The following is a 14,106-nucleotide window of genomic DNA, read 5'->3' as shown; positions in this document are numbered from 1 at the left end:
TCTATGGCAGCTCTGCTGTGGAGTATAAGCTAACATCCACATGCACTATTTCTGTATGGACTAATCACTTGGTGTTGGTGAACTATGAGCTGAGCTCTGGTAATTCTCTCTGCAATGAGTACAGTATTCTTTGTGCCCTACTTGAGAGGCAAGGGCATAAGCTACTTAATGACAGTGCCTGCTTCTATATACCTAGTGAATTAGCTTGCAGTGTGACTGATGGACTCCTAAATTGATTATTTTGCTGGCAATTTTATTATCTACTGAGATTATGGTTGTCCCATCTATCATCTTCTACCAGAACTATAATTACACTTGCTTCCTCCTTCTACCTACTGCCCCAATTATTCTGTTCACTTTCAATAATCCAAATGACATGGCTGTCATCTCCATCTGAGTGATCTGACAAGGTGTGACTCATGTACAGAACCTTTATTTGCACCTGAGATCAAATGACTCAGCTATGTGCCCATTCAGCCAATATTGAAGGGCTGTGGATGGTAAAAACATCTTCTGTGCTGTAAGGTGGCAATTTAGGAGGCTCATCTCCCATTAGTGGTGACTTTAGTGCTGCAAAAAGCCTGGTACTGATCATTTAAGTGTTCTCATAGTTTAATCCACAACACTTACTGCTAAGTGCTCACTGGAGTATCTCTCCAGTGGAAACAGCTCAGACTAGTTCAGATGATATTTAATGTGGTCCCTGGCCAATTTCCCATGACAAAAGGCAAGCTGCTTCTTACAGACTGGACCTCAGGAGAACTGAATTGAAATAGTTTACTGAAAGCTTCTCAACTAGGAACTTGTTTCCCCTTCTGAATCCAAGCAATGAAATGGACAAGTACAAGTGAGATGTGAGGCAATAGCAGAGGATACTACTCAGTGCCTGGCTGACAGGAGTAGTGGACATGTTTGGTTAGATAATATTAGCAAAAGAGAGAGATAGGTTTACTAGCCTACTATCAAAACATGGCTAATGCTACATGTGCTACATGTCTCCCTGCTGACCAGGGAGAATGCTGCTCTGGCTGTACTAGCTTTTTTTTACCTCACTTTCTTTGAAGTTTTACTGCTCAGCCAAAGACCCAATTAATTTATTGATAAATGCTTCCCTACTGAATGTGTGTCTGAAAAGCAAAGGCAAAATGGAATGAGTGCACTTAGTTTTCTGCACAGTTCTGGCTTGTACAGCATTCCTTCCTTTAATGCAGCAAGCCCAGTGCTGCTTTTCATACTGCTAGATTTTGCAGTGGGCTCTGTGTGGGGTGACCTCTCTAAAAGAAAGATACTTGAAGTATTAATAGCCTTGAATGTATCCTAAGCACCAGGTAAACTGCTAACTTACAAAAGGATATTTCTCAGAGTCCTTGTTTTTCAGTATAAGACTGTACCAAGAAGAAAAAGCTATCAGATGGAATAACAAGAGGTCATAACAGAGCCCAGCCCTGTACTGCTTGTGTTGTGGAATTTCCTTGCACTCTTCTCCACTGTCTTATGATATTTCTCCCCTGTGCTGCTGACATTAGTGGTATTGCCACCCTTGTTTCTCACTCTGCTGCTGGCTGACAGCCTAAAAAGGCCCCTTAGATTCCAGATGCAAAACAAAAAGCCACTAATAGATGCAAATCTTGGAGATGTGCCTTCTGAGTGTTCTTAAGGGAATTCTAGTGAAGATGACAAAAAGCCATTTCTAAGCATAAGGGAGCTAAAATCTTTACAGTCTTATGACTTTGCTAGACTTCTTAATAAAGCGTCAGGATAAGTGTGCCTGTGTGTGGAAATCTTTCTTTAACCTTATTTCAGGGAACAATTGGCTAAGACTTTACTTACAATTTAAAACAGCCTGTGACACCTCAAATGGAAAAATCTTTAAATTCAGAACCTTAAAGATTGACTAAGCATTAAGAAAAAAACAGTATAATGACAAGCAATAGCTAAGTAGCCTAAGGTCTAATTCTCAAGAATTCATGTGTGTTATGTTACAGCTACCATTAGCTGAAAGCTTTTTGTCTGTGTTTCCTTGCTACAAGGTGTTAGGTACTTGCATTTTACTGTGTAACCAAGGACTTGCCCAGCTCAGGTTAAGAACAGTCACTGTATCTCCATGTTATCAATCCCTGTTCTCCTACGTGTGTCGTACAGCTTCATGATGGACAAAAAGGCAAAACTTCCACCCTGTACTCAACTATGAGCTGAAAAGGATACTTTGGATTTTACCTGTTTCTGAGCAAGCTGGCAGGAGTCACACGCGTGCTTGAAAGGATAGAATTCACAGATTGGCATAAGGCCAACTAACAGCAAATGGCAGAAAGCAATTAGCTATAGCAAGGGTTTGCTGTGGGAATTTTTCAGCTTTGCTCTTCCTTGTTTCGTGTGGTAATAAAATCAATGAAAACTGTGTAATGTTGTTTGAATGTTGGATGAAGCAGGATGAAAAAAAATCTACAGAAATGTAACAAAATTTGCTGTGAATGCCTCAGCTGCCATTAGCATCTTCTGACTTACATTTGAGATTTGGCTTTTTGGTGAAATGCTTTATATTCCTAACTCAAATGGATGAGTAATATGCAACTAAGCTTGATTTGTTTATTATAGTGATCCTACTGATAGTGTTGTTGTTCTTCATAACTAGATAGGATAGGAAAAATTTAAGACCTTTACAAAAACCCACCAAAATACCACTTGAACAAAGTATTTTCTTTGGTGCCAACTCCAACTACCCAGATAAATGACTGTTAGGGAAGGATAAACAGTTTAAATCCATTCATAAGAACTCAGTGTGCAACTTTCATTGTCATGTCTCTCTGGGAGTGCCTATTTAAAAATGAGAAATTTACTTCTCATTGTATACTTGTCATTCTTCATGGAAGTAAATGTCAGTAAGAAAAATCTATTGTGGCTTGCAGACTTTAGTGTAGCTTTTCTTTCACAGCTCCTTTTCCCTAGCTGAAAGCCTACTGTTTCCACGTGATATTTGGTGCTTTTTTTGAGATAGATAAGACACTGAGGTATTTAATTTAAAATACCATGGAAATCCTCATGCATAAAAAAGTAAATAAAATACTTAAAGAGAAAATTCTACTACCTTGATTCATAAATATCCTCCTTTGCAGTTCAGGTCTTGTGTTATACTGAACACTTCTGCTTGTATGAGAAACTGACATTGAGTGCAAAATGAAGTTAAAACATACCTTAAAACAATTTCCAAGAAGTTAATGATGCTCTAATGAAATTCTAATGTGGGAAAAAGTGTGTCTTGCCTGCAGCATTTGTCTTGGTGAACCCAGGTGCTCCAGTCTGTTAGCAACAGCTTCTGCACTTCTGCCTGTCATGTATTTGAGCCTCAGCATGGAAATGGGTGTCTGACTGCTGCTGAAGCCTCACTCTCTCTGGCAGAGGGAGCAAAGATGAGCCCTGCTTGCAGTGAATTACAGACATACATCCTTGCTATCTAACCGTTTGAAATGGATGATGCTATGGTAAAGCATTTCTGAAATTTACAACAAAATGGGAGAACACGTTGCCTACTGATGTTACAATATTTCCCCATAGGTCACACCTTGGAGCTCTGATCTTTCCTACACCTTCCTGAAGACTTCTGATCCAAAACTGTGCTGAATTCAACTGCCCAGAACTAAATGCAACAAATGAAATGAGCCCCAAGTACTGAACAGCATGGAGGTATTTCAAGTGTTCTGCAAGCTACTGTCCTGCTAATGTGCTATTTGTGTGCCTGTCAGTTTTATATGTTGTGCTGCCATTGCCTCCTGTTTGTCTGATAATGTGGTACAAAGCACAGATCCTTGTCCACAGTACTGCACTGTGGTCAGTGGTTCCCTTGATTTTGTCCTGCTTTGCTGCATACTGCTGTGCAGTGTCACCCTGTTGAATGGCATTTTGGTTTTAAGCTGGTTTCTATAGGAAATGGCCTTCTGCAACCAAAATGCCTGGCTGGCAGTCACACAGCTTTTCCTGCTGTTGTTTCCTCCTAAACCATTACTTTTCATTGAGGCAGAAATCACTTGTGACCACTTTCCCTTCTCATACTAATTTACATGCCCCACTTAATTCTTAAAAATAGCTGCTAATAGCCCTTCACTCAGTTGGGAATGTTCACACTTGATTTTTTTCACCTGTTTTTTTTAGGTATGCACAATTTGTTTGTCTCAGTTGACAGCTTTTTCTGATCCACTGAGCCATAGGACAATCTATGCATAATCTACGCATGTGTCTTCCTTATTCCTGAAACACTTACAGAATGAGGTACTGCTGGTTCTGCCATCCCTCAGTGGCTGCATTTTGCAAGCAGGACTTTCTAACTTTTCAGCAGACCAGAGATGCAATCATTTTTCAAGGCCTCCAGGAAATTTCTGTAGTTGATCCATTACTGAGTATAGAGCTCAGGACAAGGGAAGAACAATATTTTTAGCGCTTGCCTCACTAAACTTTCTTTTTCCATGACAACATACTTCTGTTCTTTGTGTCTGTGAAGGTTCCTTATCTCCACTTTAGCTTCTAAAGCCTCAGAGGATTCTGTGATGAGATTCCACACACACAAAAATGAGGATACCAGGACCAAATGGTAATATACAAAGGCGAAGCAGTGTTGGCTGGTTCCAATGGTTACTAGATTTCATTAATTTGGCCAACAAAAATAATTGCATGCACTTCACTTTTACCTTCAACTGTTGTTGTAAAAATGGAAATTTGGTTTTCCATGATCCAGGCATGAGATTGTCCTGGTTACACTATGAGACTTTGTACTATGTATGTATGTAGTGGTTGTGCCTGGGCCAGGTTTTTTGGTAGCAGGGGAGCTACAGGGGTGGCTTCTTTAAACAAAAAGAGTTGCCAGAAGCTTCCAGTATAGCTCACAGGGTTAGGGCCAGTCAATTCGAAGCTGGACCCTGCACCTGACCCAGGCCTAGTCAATTAGTGATGGAGGTAATGCCTCTGTGAATAACATATTTGAGAAGGAGAAGTTGTTGGGCAGTTGCTAAACTGCAGCAGCAACAGGGAGTGAGAATGTGAAAACATCCCTGCAGACACAAAGGTCAGTGGAGAAGGAGGGGGAATGATTTTATGACTGGGTGGACATTGGGCTAAACCACCACAGGGTGCCATCACTGTGTTTAAAAACCCCGTATGGAGGACTGGGCAGGTTTTCACTAGTGGAGGCTCTTATTCTCTGCAGATTTTCCCCTGGTATATTGCATGAAAGAGAGAGTCCATGCCCTTATTAAATTACCACGTGGGAGCAAATTACTTTATTTGTCATCTTGTAATATTTATACATTGCATTATTTTTTCCCTTTTCTTGGATGACTTATGTTTCTGTCTTCTGTGCCTCTCTTGATTATTTATCACTGTCTGATTTAGCTGGTAAGTACATTGTGAAAACATATGGCACTGCCTTCATTTCTCCTTTCAGCCAATCCTTTTCCATCTCATCTCAAAGATAATAAAAATATCTGTACGTTTTCCATCTCCATTCCTCTCATGGTGGGGGGGAACACTGAACAAACAAGGAAAACCCACTTGACCAACAGGTAGCTCAGGCTGGTGCCACCAACTCAACTTTGGGTGTTCTGATCATGGTGAAATTTTCATGATGCCTGGTCTAGTGATAAGTGGAGTTCAATCTGTCTCAAAGGGGGAGAAAGATACTTGGAAACAAGTTAGTGGGGCTTATAGAAAGAACTCTAAACTAGTTTAGAAGGGTGAAGGGTATTAAACCAGGCCCACTAGAGTTGAGCCTAAGGGTAGCAAGGCAGTGTGAGGGGTGACTCCTACACGATAGGTTTCATTCTTGAAATGCCTCTACACCAGTGCACGCAGCATGGGGAATAAACAGGAGGAGTTGGAAGTCTGTGTACAGGCAAGGGATTATGATCTGGTGGCAATTGCAGAGACATGACAGGACAGCTCCCATGACTGGAATGTGGTCATGGATGGCTGTGTCCTTTTTAGGAAAGACAGGCCAACAAGGCGAGGTGGAGGAGTTGCTCTTTATGTGAGAGAGCAACTAGAATGTACTGAATTCTGTCCAAGTGAGGATGAGGAACAAGTTGAGAGTTTGTGGGTTAGAATTAAGGGGCAGGCTAGCATGTGTGACACTGTTGTAGGTGTCAATTACAGGCTACCTGATCGGAGTGAGAAGGTTCATGAGGCCTTCTACAGGCAGCTGGAATTTGTGCTGTGATCGGTACTGTCAGCAAGTTTGCTGAGGATACTAAACTGGGGGGAGTGGCTGACACACCAGAAGGCTGTGCTGCCATCCAACAAGACCTGGACAGGCTGGAGAGTTGTGCAGGGAGACAACAAGGGCAAGTGTAGAGTCTTGCATCTGGGAAAGAATAACCCCATGTACCAGTACAGGTTGGGGAATGAACTCTTAGAGAGTAGTGCAGGGGAAAGGGACCTGGGGGTGTTGATGGGCAGCAGGATGAGCATGAACCAGTAATGTGCCCTCGTGGCCAAGAAGGACAATGGCATTCTGGGGTGTATTAGAAGGGCTGTGGGCAGCAGGTCAAGAGAGGCTCTTCTCCCCCTCTATTCTGCCCTCATGAGACCACATCTGGAATATTGTGTCCAGTTCTGGGCCCCTCAGTTCAAGAAGGACAGGGAGCTGCTGGAGAGAGTTCAGCACAGGGCCACAAAGATGATGAAAGGAGTGGAGCATCTCCCTTATGATGAAAAGCTGAGGGAGCTGGGGTTCTTTAGCTTCGAGAAGATGAGACTGAGGGGTGACCTCATTAATGTTTACAAATATGTGAAGGGCAGGTGTCAGGAGGATGGATCCAGGCTGTTGTCAGTGATGCCCAATGATAGGACAAGGGGCAATGGGTAAAAGCTGGAACATAAGAGGTTCCAAAGAAATATACAGAAAAACTTCTTCACTGTGAGGGTGACAAGTGCTGGAATGAGCTGCCCAGATGGGTTGTTGAGTCTCCTTCTCTGGAGACATTCAAAACCCACCTGGACGAGTTCTTGTGTGACTTCTCTAGGAGGTCCTGCTCTGGCAGGGGGCTTAGACTAGATGATCTTTTAAGGTTGCTTCCAACCCTTAAGATTCTGTGATTCCTGTAAGCTATGGTATTTGTATGGCAAATTCACTGTGTTTACTATGGCCATAATGATACAAAATTTCATTAGTGCAGCTGTGGTCAGAATACATAAAACAAACACACACAGCTCTAGTTTTGCTTAGAGGCTGTTTGCAACTTCTTGTTTACGAATTCTGAACAAAAATTATTCCAGAGTTTGTTACTGAAAAGATTGAAAGCTGTTTTTTAAGATATATTATCTGAATATATTCTGACAATATATTGTCAGAAAAAAAGAGAAAATCCAACATATGTATCAAAAAAAGAATTATAACATTATTGCTCCTGCTTCCAGTGTGATAAGGTATCATCTAAGCTGTCTTAATGAACAGATTTGAAGTAATTAATTCACTGGAATACTGCCATTGCACAGGAATGACCACAAGAGTTTGTTCTCCTGGGATCAAAGCCTCATATTAGTACTACCTTTGTAACAATTTGTACTTGTGAAACCCTGTCAAAAGTCTGTGTGGCCTGTGAACAGTTGTGTCTATACGGAAAACAGCAATAAAATCTGAACCAGAGATACTCCTTTCTGTTCTTGCACAGAGGAACAATGCTTTCCTATCATGGAATTACAATTCCTTGTATCAGTAGAGACCCCTCAAAAAGTCAGATGACAGAAGGCAAGGAAGGAAAGCCTCTCTCTCACCTGCAAGGCTGCTTCGTGACAGCACAGATCCTGTCAGTCGGGGAGACCAGGAACACAGTGTGAGGCAAAAGCCATCTTCCTCAAGCTGAAGAGTCTTTCTTAACACACCACCTCTGGGAAGCAAAGGATTACACAAGAGAAGTAGTGTTAATTTACAATAATGATAATAATATGAAGACATTTGTGACTGTATTATTTGCAGAGATCATACTGGAGAACATGAACTTAGGCGGCGTCTCAGAGAAGTCAAAACAAAGGAACCCAATACATGTTATTGTTATTAGAGGATGAGAAGGAGAAGAGGGCATGACTTTTTCCAGACTCTTAGGACCAGATGTATTGCTACTCTTTGCCAAAACTTTTCAAACTGGATAGGAGACCTACCAGGAGCACAAGTCTTGTGCTTACTCCGCCCAGAGCAGAACTTCCATTTCCTCACAAAGCTGTATTTACTGTTTGAAAGGCAGCAAATGGTTTAGGGTGGCTCCATCCCTTGCTTTGTTTGCTCCCAATAGGTAACAAGTGTCAAATGCTAGCATTGTCTGTTCCATTTCTTGATGTTTCACTTCCCCCGTGTTAAACCAAGGTCCTTGCTCGCTCCCATCACTAGCGTTCAGGAAAAGATGGCTTGAACGTGAAAGCCCTTGCCTTTCTAACTTTCTGGTTGGCAGCCTCAAGAAGTGACTTTGAGATACAGAGCAAAGACTGTTGTGTCAGACACTTCATTACAGATTTAGGTCTCATCCAGCAGAGCCATGCCAAGCTAGGCACCCTGCTGCCTTTCCTGGTGAAGGAAGCTCCTGCGGTAAGCTCTGCTTCTCATCTAGGTGGTCATCTTCCTGGGCAGGGAGAGTTTGGGCTCCTGCTCCCACTTACTCTGGGAAACTGACTGGGAGAAGAAGAAGAGAATGAACATTATTGGTGTATTTCTTGTGATGGGCCAAAAGGCAATGAGAGAGATGCTGAGCTTTACATGAGGTTTTAGTGATGCAGCATCATCTGGGATTTATAGAACATAGTTCCAGATGGGTGATTAAAGGAACAGCAAAAAATGCTATTATCAAATCTCTATATTTTAATTCTGCTGATACTTTTCACCTTAGGCATGTTTGTATGCAAATGCATCACTGCCTGCTACCTCAAGCAAATGATATAATTGGCACTAAAACACTTTCCACAGCAGCTGACTCTGATCTTTGGTTAGGTAAAGCATTTGGCAAGTAACACATTTGAATAACAATGTTCTCAATTGTTTAAAAAATATACGTTGAATAAAAGCAATAAAGGCAGTCTTCTCCCTAAGGTCAGACAGAGAGAATACCCAACTATTACAGCTCACTTGTATATGCTGCTTTGTTAAAACATACAGGCATTGGTTTTCTTGTGTAGAGACTTCAGTTTCTTAACTACCTACCTTAATGTGAAGACATTCTGATGAACATGAAAACATACAGATCCATTACAAACATTGTACTGCTGCTGACTTCTAGAAAGGTGGAAGAGGCCAGAACACAATGTTTTGGGTTTTTTTTCATTACTCTGCTTATTCCAAACTTGAGGCTTATCAGAATAAATAGTTTTTAACTGCACTTGCTACCTGGAAGTAAAACACTTACAGAGGGCTTTGGTGTTATTGAATCTCATTGACAAGCTAAATATAGGAAAGCTGCAATATGTTCATGAGAATTTAGGTATGAGTAAATATATCAGGAACAACAGGCAGAGACAGAAAGTAAATTAGAAACTCTTTTAAGTAAAGTAAGTAAAACTCATCCCTTTTAGCGTTGGTACATACACTCACTCTGTTTTCGCAGGAAGCGGGCTGCCCTACACAGACTGACAGCAAACAGACCATCACCTTCCATCTCTACTCCACAGATATGGGGAAACCACCACATGCCTCATCATCAGGTATCTGAGGAGGCAGCCAAAGCCTTACATGCACAAAAGAAGGGCCCACTCTGGGTTTCCTTTCACAAGGAAAGAGGTGTAGTGAGTGCTTCCCTCCCCTCACATACAAGCTCATCAGGATTTGGATACTTGTGCTTTAATTTAAGTTCCATTTATACCAAGGAATTTCTAAGTGTCCTACAGGCACCTCCACACATACATTATTTTGTGCCTCTGCCACCAATTAATTTCAGTGTTCTCTAAATTTAGGAACAGGTCCATCCCTCTGCCTCTTTAGATGTCTCTATCTGGTAGACAAATACTGAAAAAAAATTACAATGCTGCTTCCAAGTCAAAGTTATCTGGTGTCAGCTGTACAGGTGAAAGTGTCAGTGTTGGCCCATTATGCAGACTGATACCATGTCTATGTGAGTTACTGTACAATGTACATGTTAGAAGTTTGTCACAGTCAAGATTTGATTTAGAAATCTAAATCAGTGTCTTGTATACCTACAGCTTGTGTAGGGCAAGAAAACAGAGTGTGGCCCACGAAGTTCGTCTCAATCAGTCAAATTTTGCGCTATACAAATTCTGCCTCAAATTGATTCTTTCAGCTCCATCAAGCAGTTGAATAAAAAGTCTTGCATCCCTTAGGTTCAAGCCAACACACCAGCAAACACATTGCTACTACAACACAGCAGGCATTGATACTGGTAGTTTGAAACCAACATTGGTACACTAGCAAGTTCAGGCTTGAAAAAAATGTCTCTTTGAAAAAAAAAATGTCGTTTTTGCCAACAGTAATCTAAGAAAATACAAAATGAATGAATTTACTTTAGAGTGTGGACAAGCCCTGTGGGAAAAGTATTACTCACATTTTATTGCACGAAACCTGCATCACAGAGAGATTATGAATTCTCCAAGGTCACGTGGGAATTCAGTAGCAGAGCTAGGAAAGGAATCCAGCTACCGTGTAGCGTATCACATTTCCAAACTCATCCCCAGATCTGTGTAGCTTGTAAGCAGAGAACTAAAATCAGCTGTGGTCTACTACCAGCTGTACACAAAAATAGTTAATTTTCAATGAAATGGGCTTGTCCTTGGATATATTCAGGCAGGAGGTTTGTTTCAGAAAGCTTTAATTTAATCACTCTTTTTCATGGCTCAGCATTCTCACTGTTGCCTGAGAGCCAGACCACGCAAGCTGCTGAGTAAACCAATCTCTCAAGCATTCTGATTATTTTTTTTTCTGAAAATAAACCAATCAGCCTGTTAGTTTGTTTACTTGACACAACACAGTAGGCCAGTTTACATCCTGTCTGGCTTTCCTCTCCTTTGAAAAAGGAAGGACTTAACTTCTACAGCTTGCAGAAAGAAGAAAACCTCCAGCAGTCTTACTTACATGAAGGGGGGAGTACACATAAGCTTTGCATGTATTTCAGCACACAGTATATCCAAACTAGTCACATTTCTTCAGATCCATTTCAAGCATATTAAAATGACCTTTCTGAAAATATCTTTTAAGGCCCTTGACAACAGGAGTAAGAGAATGGACTCAAACTCTTCGTTCGATTGGCCTAATACGCTGAATGGGACGTACAAGTACCTCTACATAGAAGGCAACGTCTCCTATGTGGACTTCTACCTTCATCAGCCTTCAGTGGCAGCTGTCTTCATCATCTCTTACTTCCTAATCTTCCTGCTCTGTATGGCTGGCAACGGAGTGGTTTGCTTTATTGTGCTGAGGAGCAAACACATGCGTACAGTCACAAACCTGTTCATCTTAAACCTGGCTGTCAGCGATTTACTGGTGGGAATCTTCTGCATGCCCACCACCCTCCTGGACAACATCATTGCAGGTAGGCTGGTGCGCACCATATACTGGTAAGAGCTTGAGGGGACTGGCCTGTGTTTCTGAGTGCTGGCCTTCCTAGGGCCCCAAGAGCCAGGTATGAATTTCTGAGTGGGCTCTTTAGGCACTTCCAGGTACAGGAAGTCAGAAGTGAGGAAGACAAACCTCTAACCCACCTGCTGAATGTGGCTGCCCTTGCAGACTTCCACATCTCCCATCTTTTAGAAGGGATTATCCCACTGCCAGGTTAGATGTTTAGGAAGACTTGGCAGATGCTATGAGCCAGATGCAGAGAACAATGAACTGCAGTGGTCAGTTCCCTTTTTTGTCTTGAGATCTCATTTTAACGGGATGTCAGACCACAAACATTTGCTTTGTTGTCTTTTGGAGCATCAGAAACACACCCAAGACAGTTGGTAAAGCTTTTTACATAACCTGTACCTCCCTAAGCCCTGCTGTGGCCTGACAGAACAAAAGAAATGTGTTAGTTCTGGGGTGGATATTTCCTCTTACACATGTATGCGCAGTGCTTCAGTGAGACGGCGGCAGTTACAACTGTCTATTTCCTTCCAGGATGGCCATTTGGGAGCCTGATTTGCAAGATGAGTGGGATGGTACAAGGAATCTCTGTTTCTGCCTCTGTCTTCACTCTGGTTGCTATTGCCGTGGACAGGTAAGATGATACAGAGACTGTACACAGTCACTTTTATTTCCCTCTGGCCACTTGACCAGTCGTTAATTGAAGTCGTTAATCGATCCATACAACTGCCATAAATTAGATGTATTTTGCTCTGAAGACTATTAAGCAACCCAAAATGTGGCCAGATCTAAAGAGCAGCCATAGCAATTTGCTCCTCCACTGGTACCTCTTAAAGATGGTACTGCTAGGCTACACCTGGCTGCCCAGATTTGGTTTGTTCCTTAGCTATCAGGCTAGATAGCAGAGGCACTGGTACCTGCTGTGGTTAAATGAAGTGGCAGAAGCAGGAGGCTGAAACAGAGACAGATCAAAATAAGGACATTTTAACAGCAAATGTGACTTTTTCAAAAGATTGTTTTCACCAACAACTAAATGTAGCTCTTAAATGGAGCAACTAAATGCAACTCCACGAGTTTGTGAGTAGATGAATCCACTTATACTTCTTAAAAACATGTGATTGAGAAGGCATGTGGATGCTTGCCTGTTTGATTAAGCATTCTCTAAATGGCTTCTCCATGTACTTCCCTGGGTGCCTCTGCTGCAGGTTTCGATGCATCGTGTATCCGTTTAAGCAGAAGCTGACCATCTCAACTGCAGTCGCCATCATAGCAGTCATCTGGACTCTGGCCGTTGTGATCATGTGTCCTTCTGCAGTCATGCTGCAGGTACAGGAAGAGAAGCATTTCAGGGTGATCCTTGGCTACGGCAATGAAACCCGCTCCGTGTACTGGTGCCGGGAGCACTGGCCTGACCCGAGAATGAGAAAGATATACACAACGGTTCTGTTCGCCAACATCTACTTGGCTCCCCTGTCGCTCATTGTTGTCATGTACGCCAGGATAAGCATCGCTCTCTCCAACACAGCAATGCACGTGGTGGGAAAGCACCGCCAGGAGCACCAGCACAGCGTATCTAAGAAGAAACAAAAAGTCATCAAAATGCTCATTATTGTGGCTTTGCTTTTCACTCTGTCCTGGCTGCCCCTGTGGACTCTAATGATGCTGTCAGACTACGCCAACCTTTCAGATATCCAGTTGCAGATCATCAACATTTATATCTATCCTGTTGCTCACTGGCTGGCCTTTTTCAACAGCAGTGTCAACCCCATCATCTATGGTTTCTTCAATGAAAACTTTCGCCGGGGCTTTCAGGCAGCCTTTAAACTTCAGCTCTGCTCCAGGGAGATCATTCACAGGGAGGTCTATTTTCAGCGAGGCCAAAGCAATGCCATTTTGCCAGCTGCCAACAACCAGGCACTCCAGAACCAAACTTGCCAAAATATTAAGGAGAAGGAGAAGACAGTTAAGAAAGGAAATTGGGTGAATGACCAGCAGGATTTGATCATGGAGGATCTAGAAGTGCCCTGCAATGAAATGAAATGAAATATGCTAGGAACTACCTAAATGATTTAGCAGAGTTCATTTATTGTGTCTGAAGCTTATGCTTTGCAAGCCCTTTCTGACAAAAATATCAGGATGTTTTTGTTTTGAAGAAGATAGGCAACTTGCATGATATATGAAAGACTGATCTAAGTAGGAAGCCAAATTCAGTCCTTTATGTTACCAGCTTGAAACAGTGGCAACTCAGTCAGTAATGACTCACTGGTCTCAAACTGGGCTGGAGCAAAATTGTGATTAATGTGGGATTATCTTCCATTTATTGTAACATAAAAGAGAACTATGATTATTGAACTCAGATACGATTACTCTGGATATTCATTGATGAAGAGGAGAACATTAATTCATTGTCTTCTGTGAATCTCTCAGAGCAGCTGAAACAGGGCTGCTTGAACAATATTTATGGTAATGTTTTAGCATCTAAGGCTAGTTGCTAATACCAACAATTTTCTTCTGATATCAGGCAATGAAAATGTTGCTGCTGTTTGTAAGATCCAGCTAAGCTGTGG

At 42.0% G+C, this 14,106-nt stretch overlaps 1 protein-coding gene across 1 annotated transcript; it reads left to right on the top strand.

Annotated features, from left to right (window-relative positions):
* The first annotated feature begins 11,146 nt into the window (after positions 1 to 11,146).
* Positions 11,147 to 13,582, top strand: NPFFR2 (neuropeptide FF receptor 2). The gene is made up of 3 exons (XM_010199401.2): positions 11,147 to 11,507; positions 12,074 to 12,173; positions 12,745 to 13,582. The coding sequence occupies exons 1-3, from the start codon at positions 11,147 to 11,149 to the stop codon at positions 13,580 to 13,582; spliced, it is 1,299 nt and encodes a 432-aa protein (XP_010197703.2).
* Positions 13,583 to 14,106: the final 524 nt, after the last annotated feature.

This window comes from Colius striatus, chromosome 3 (genome assembly GCF_028858725.1).
Source record: "Colius striatus isolate bColStr4 chromosome 3, bColStr4.1.hap1, whole genome shotgun sequence".
NCBI lineage: Eukaryota > Metazoa > Chordata > Aves > Coliiformes > Coliidae > Colius > Colius striatus.
The sequence above is the reverse complement of the archived record's forward strand: the minus strand, read 5'-3'. Positions and strand labels throughout refer to the sequence as shown.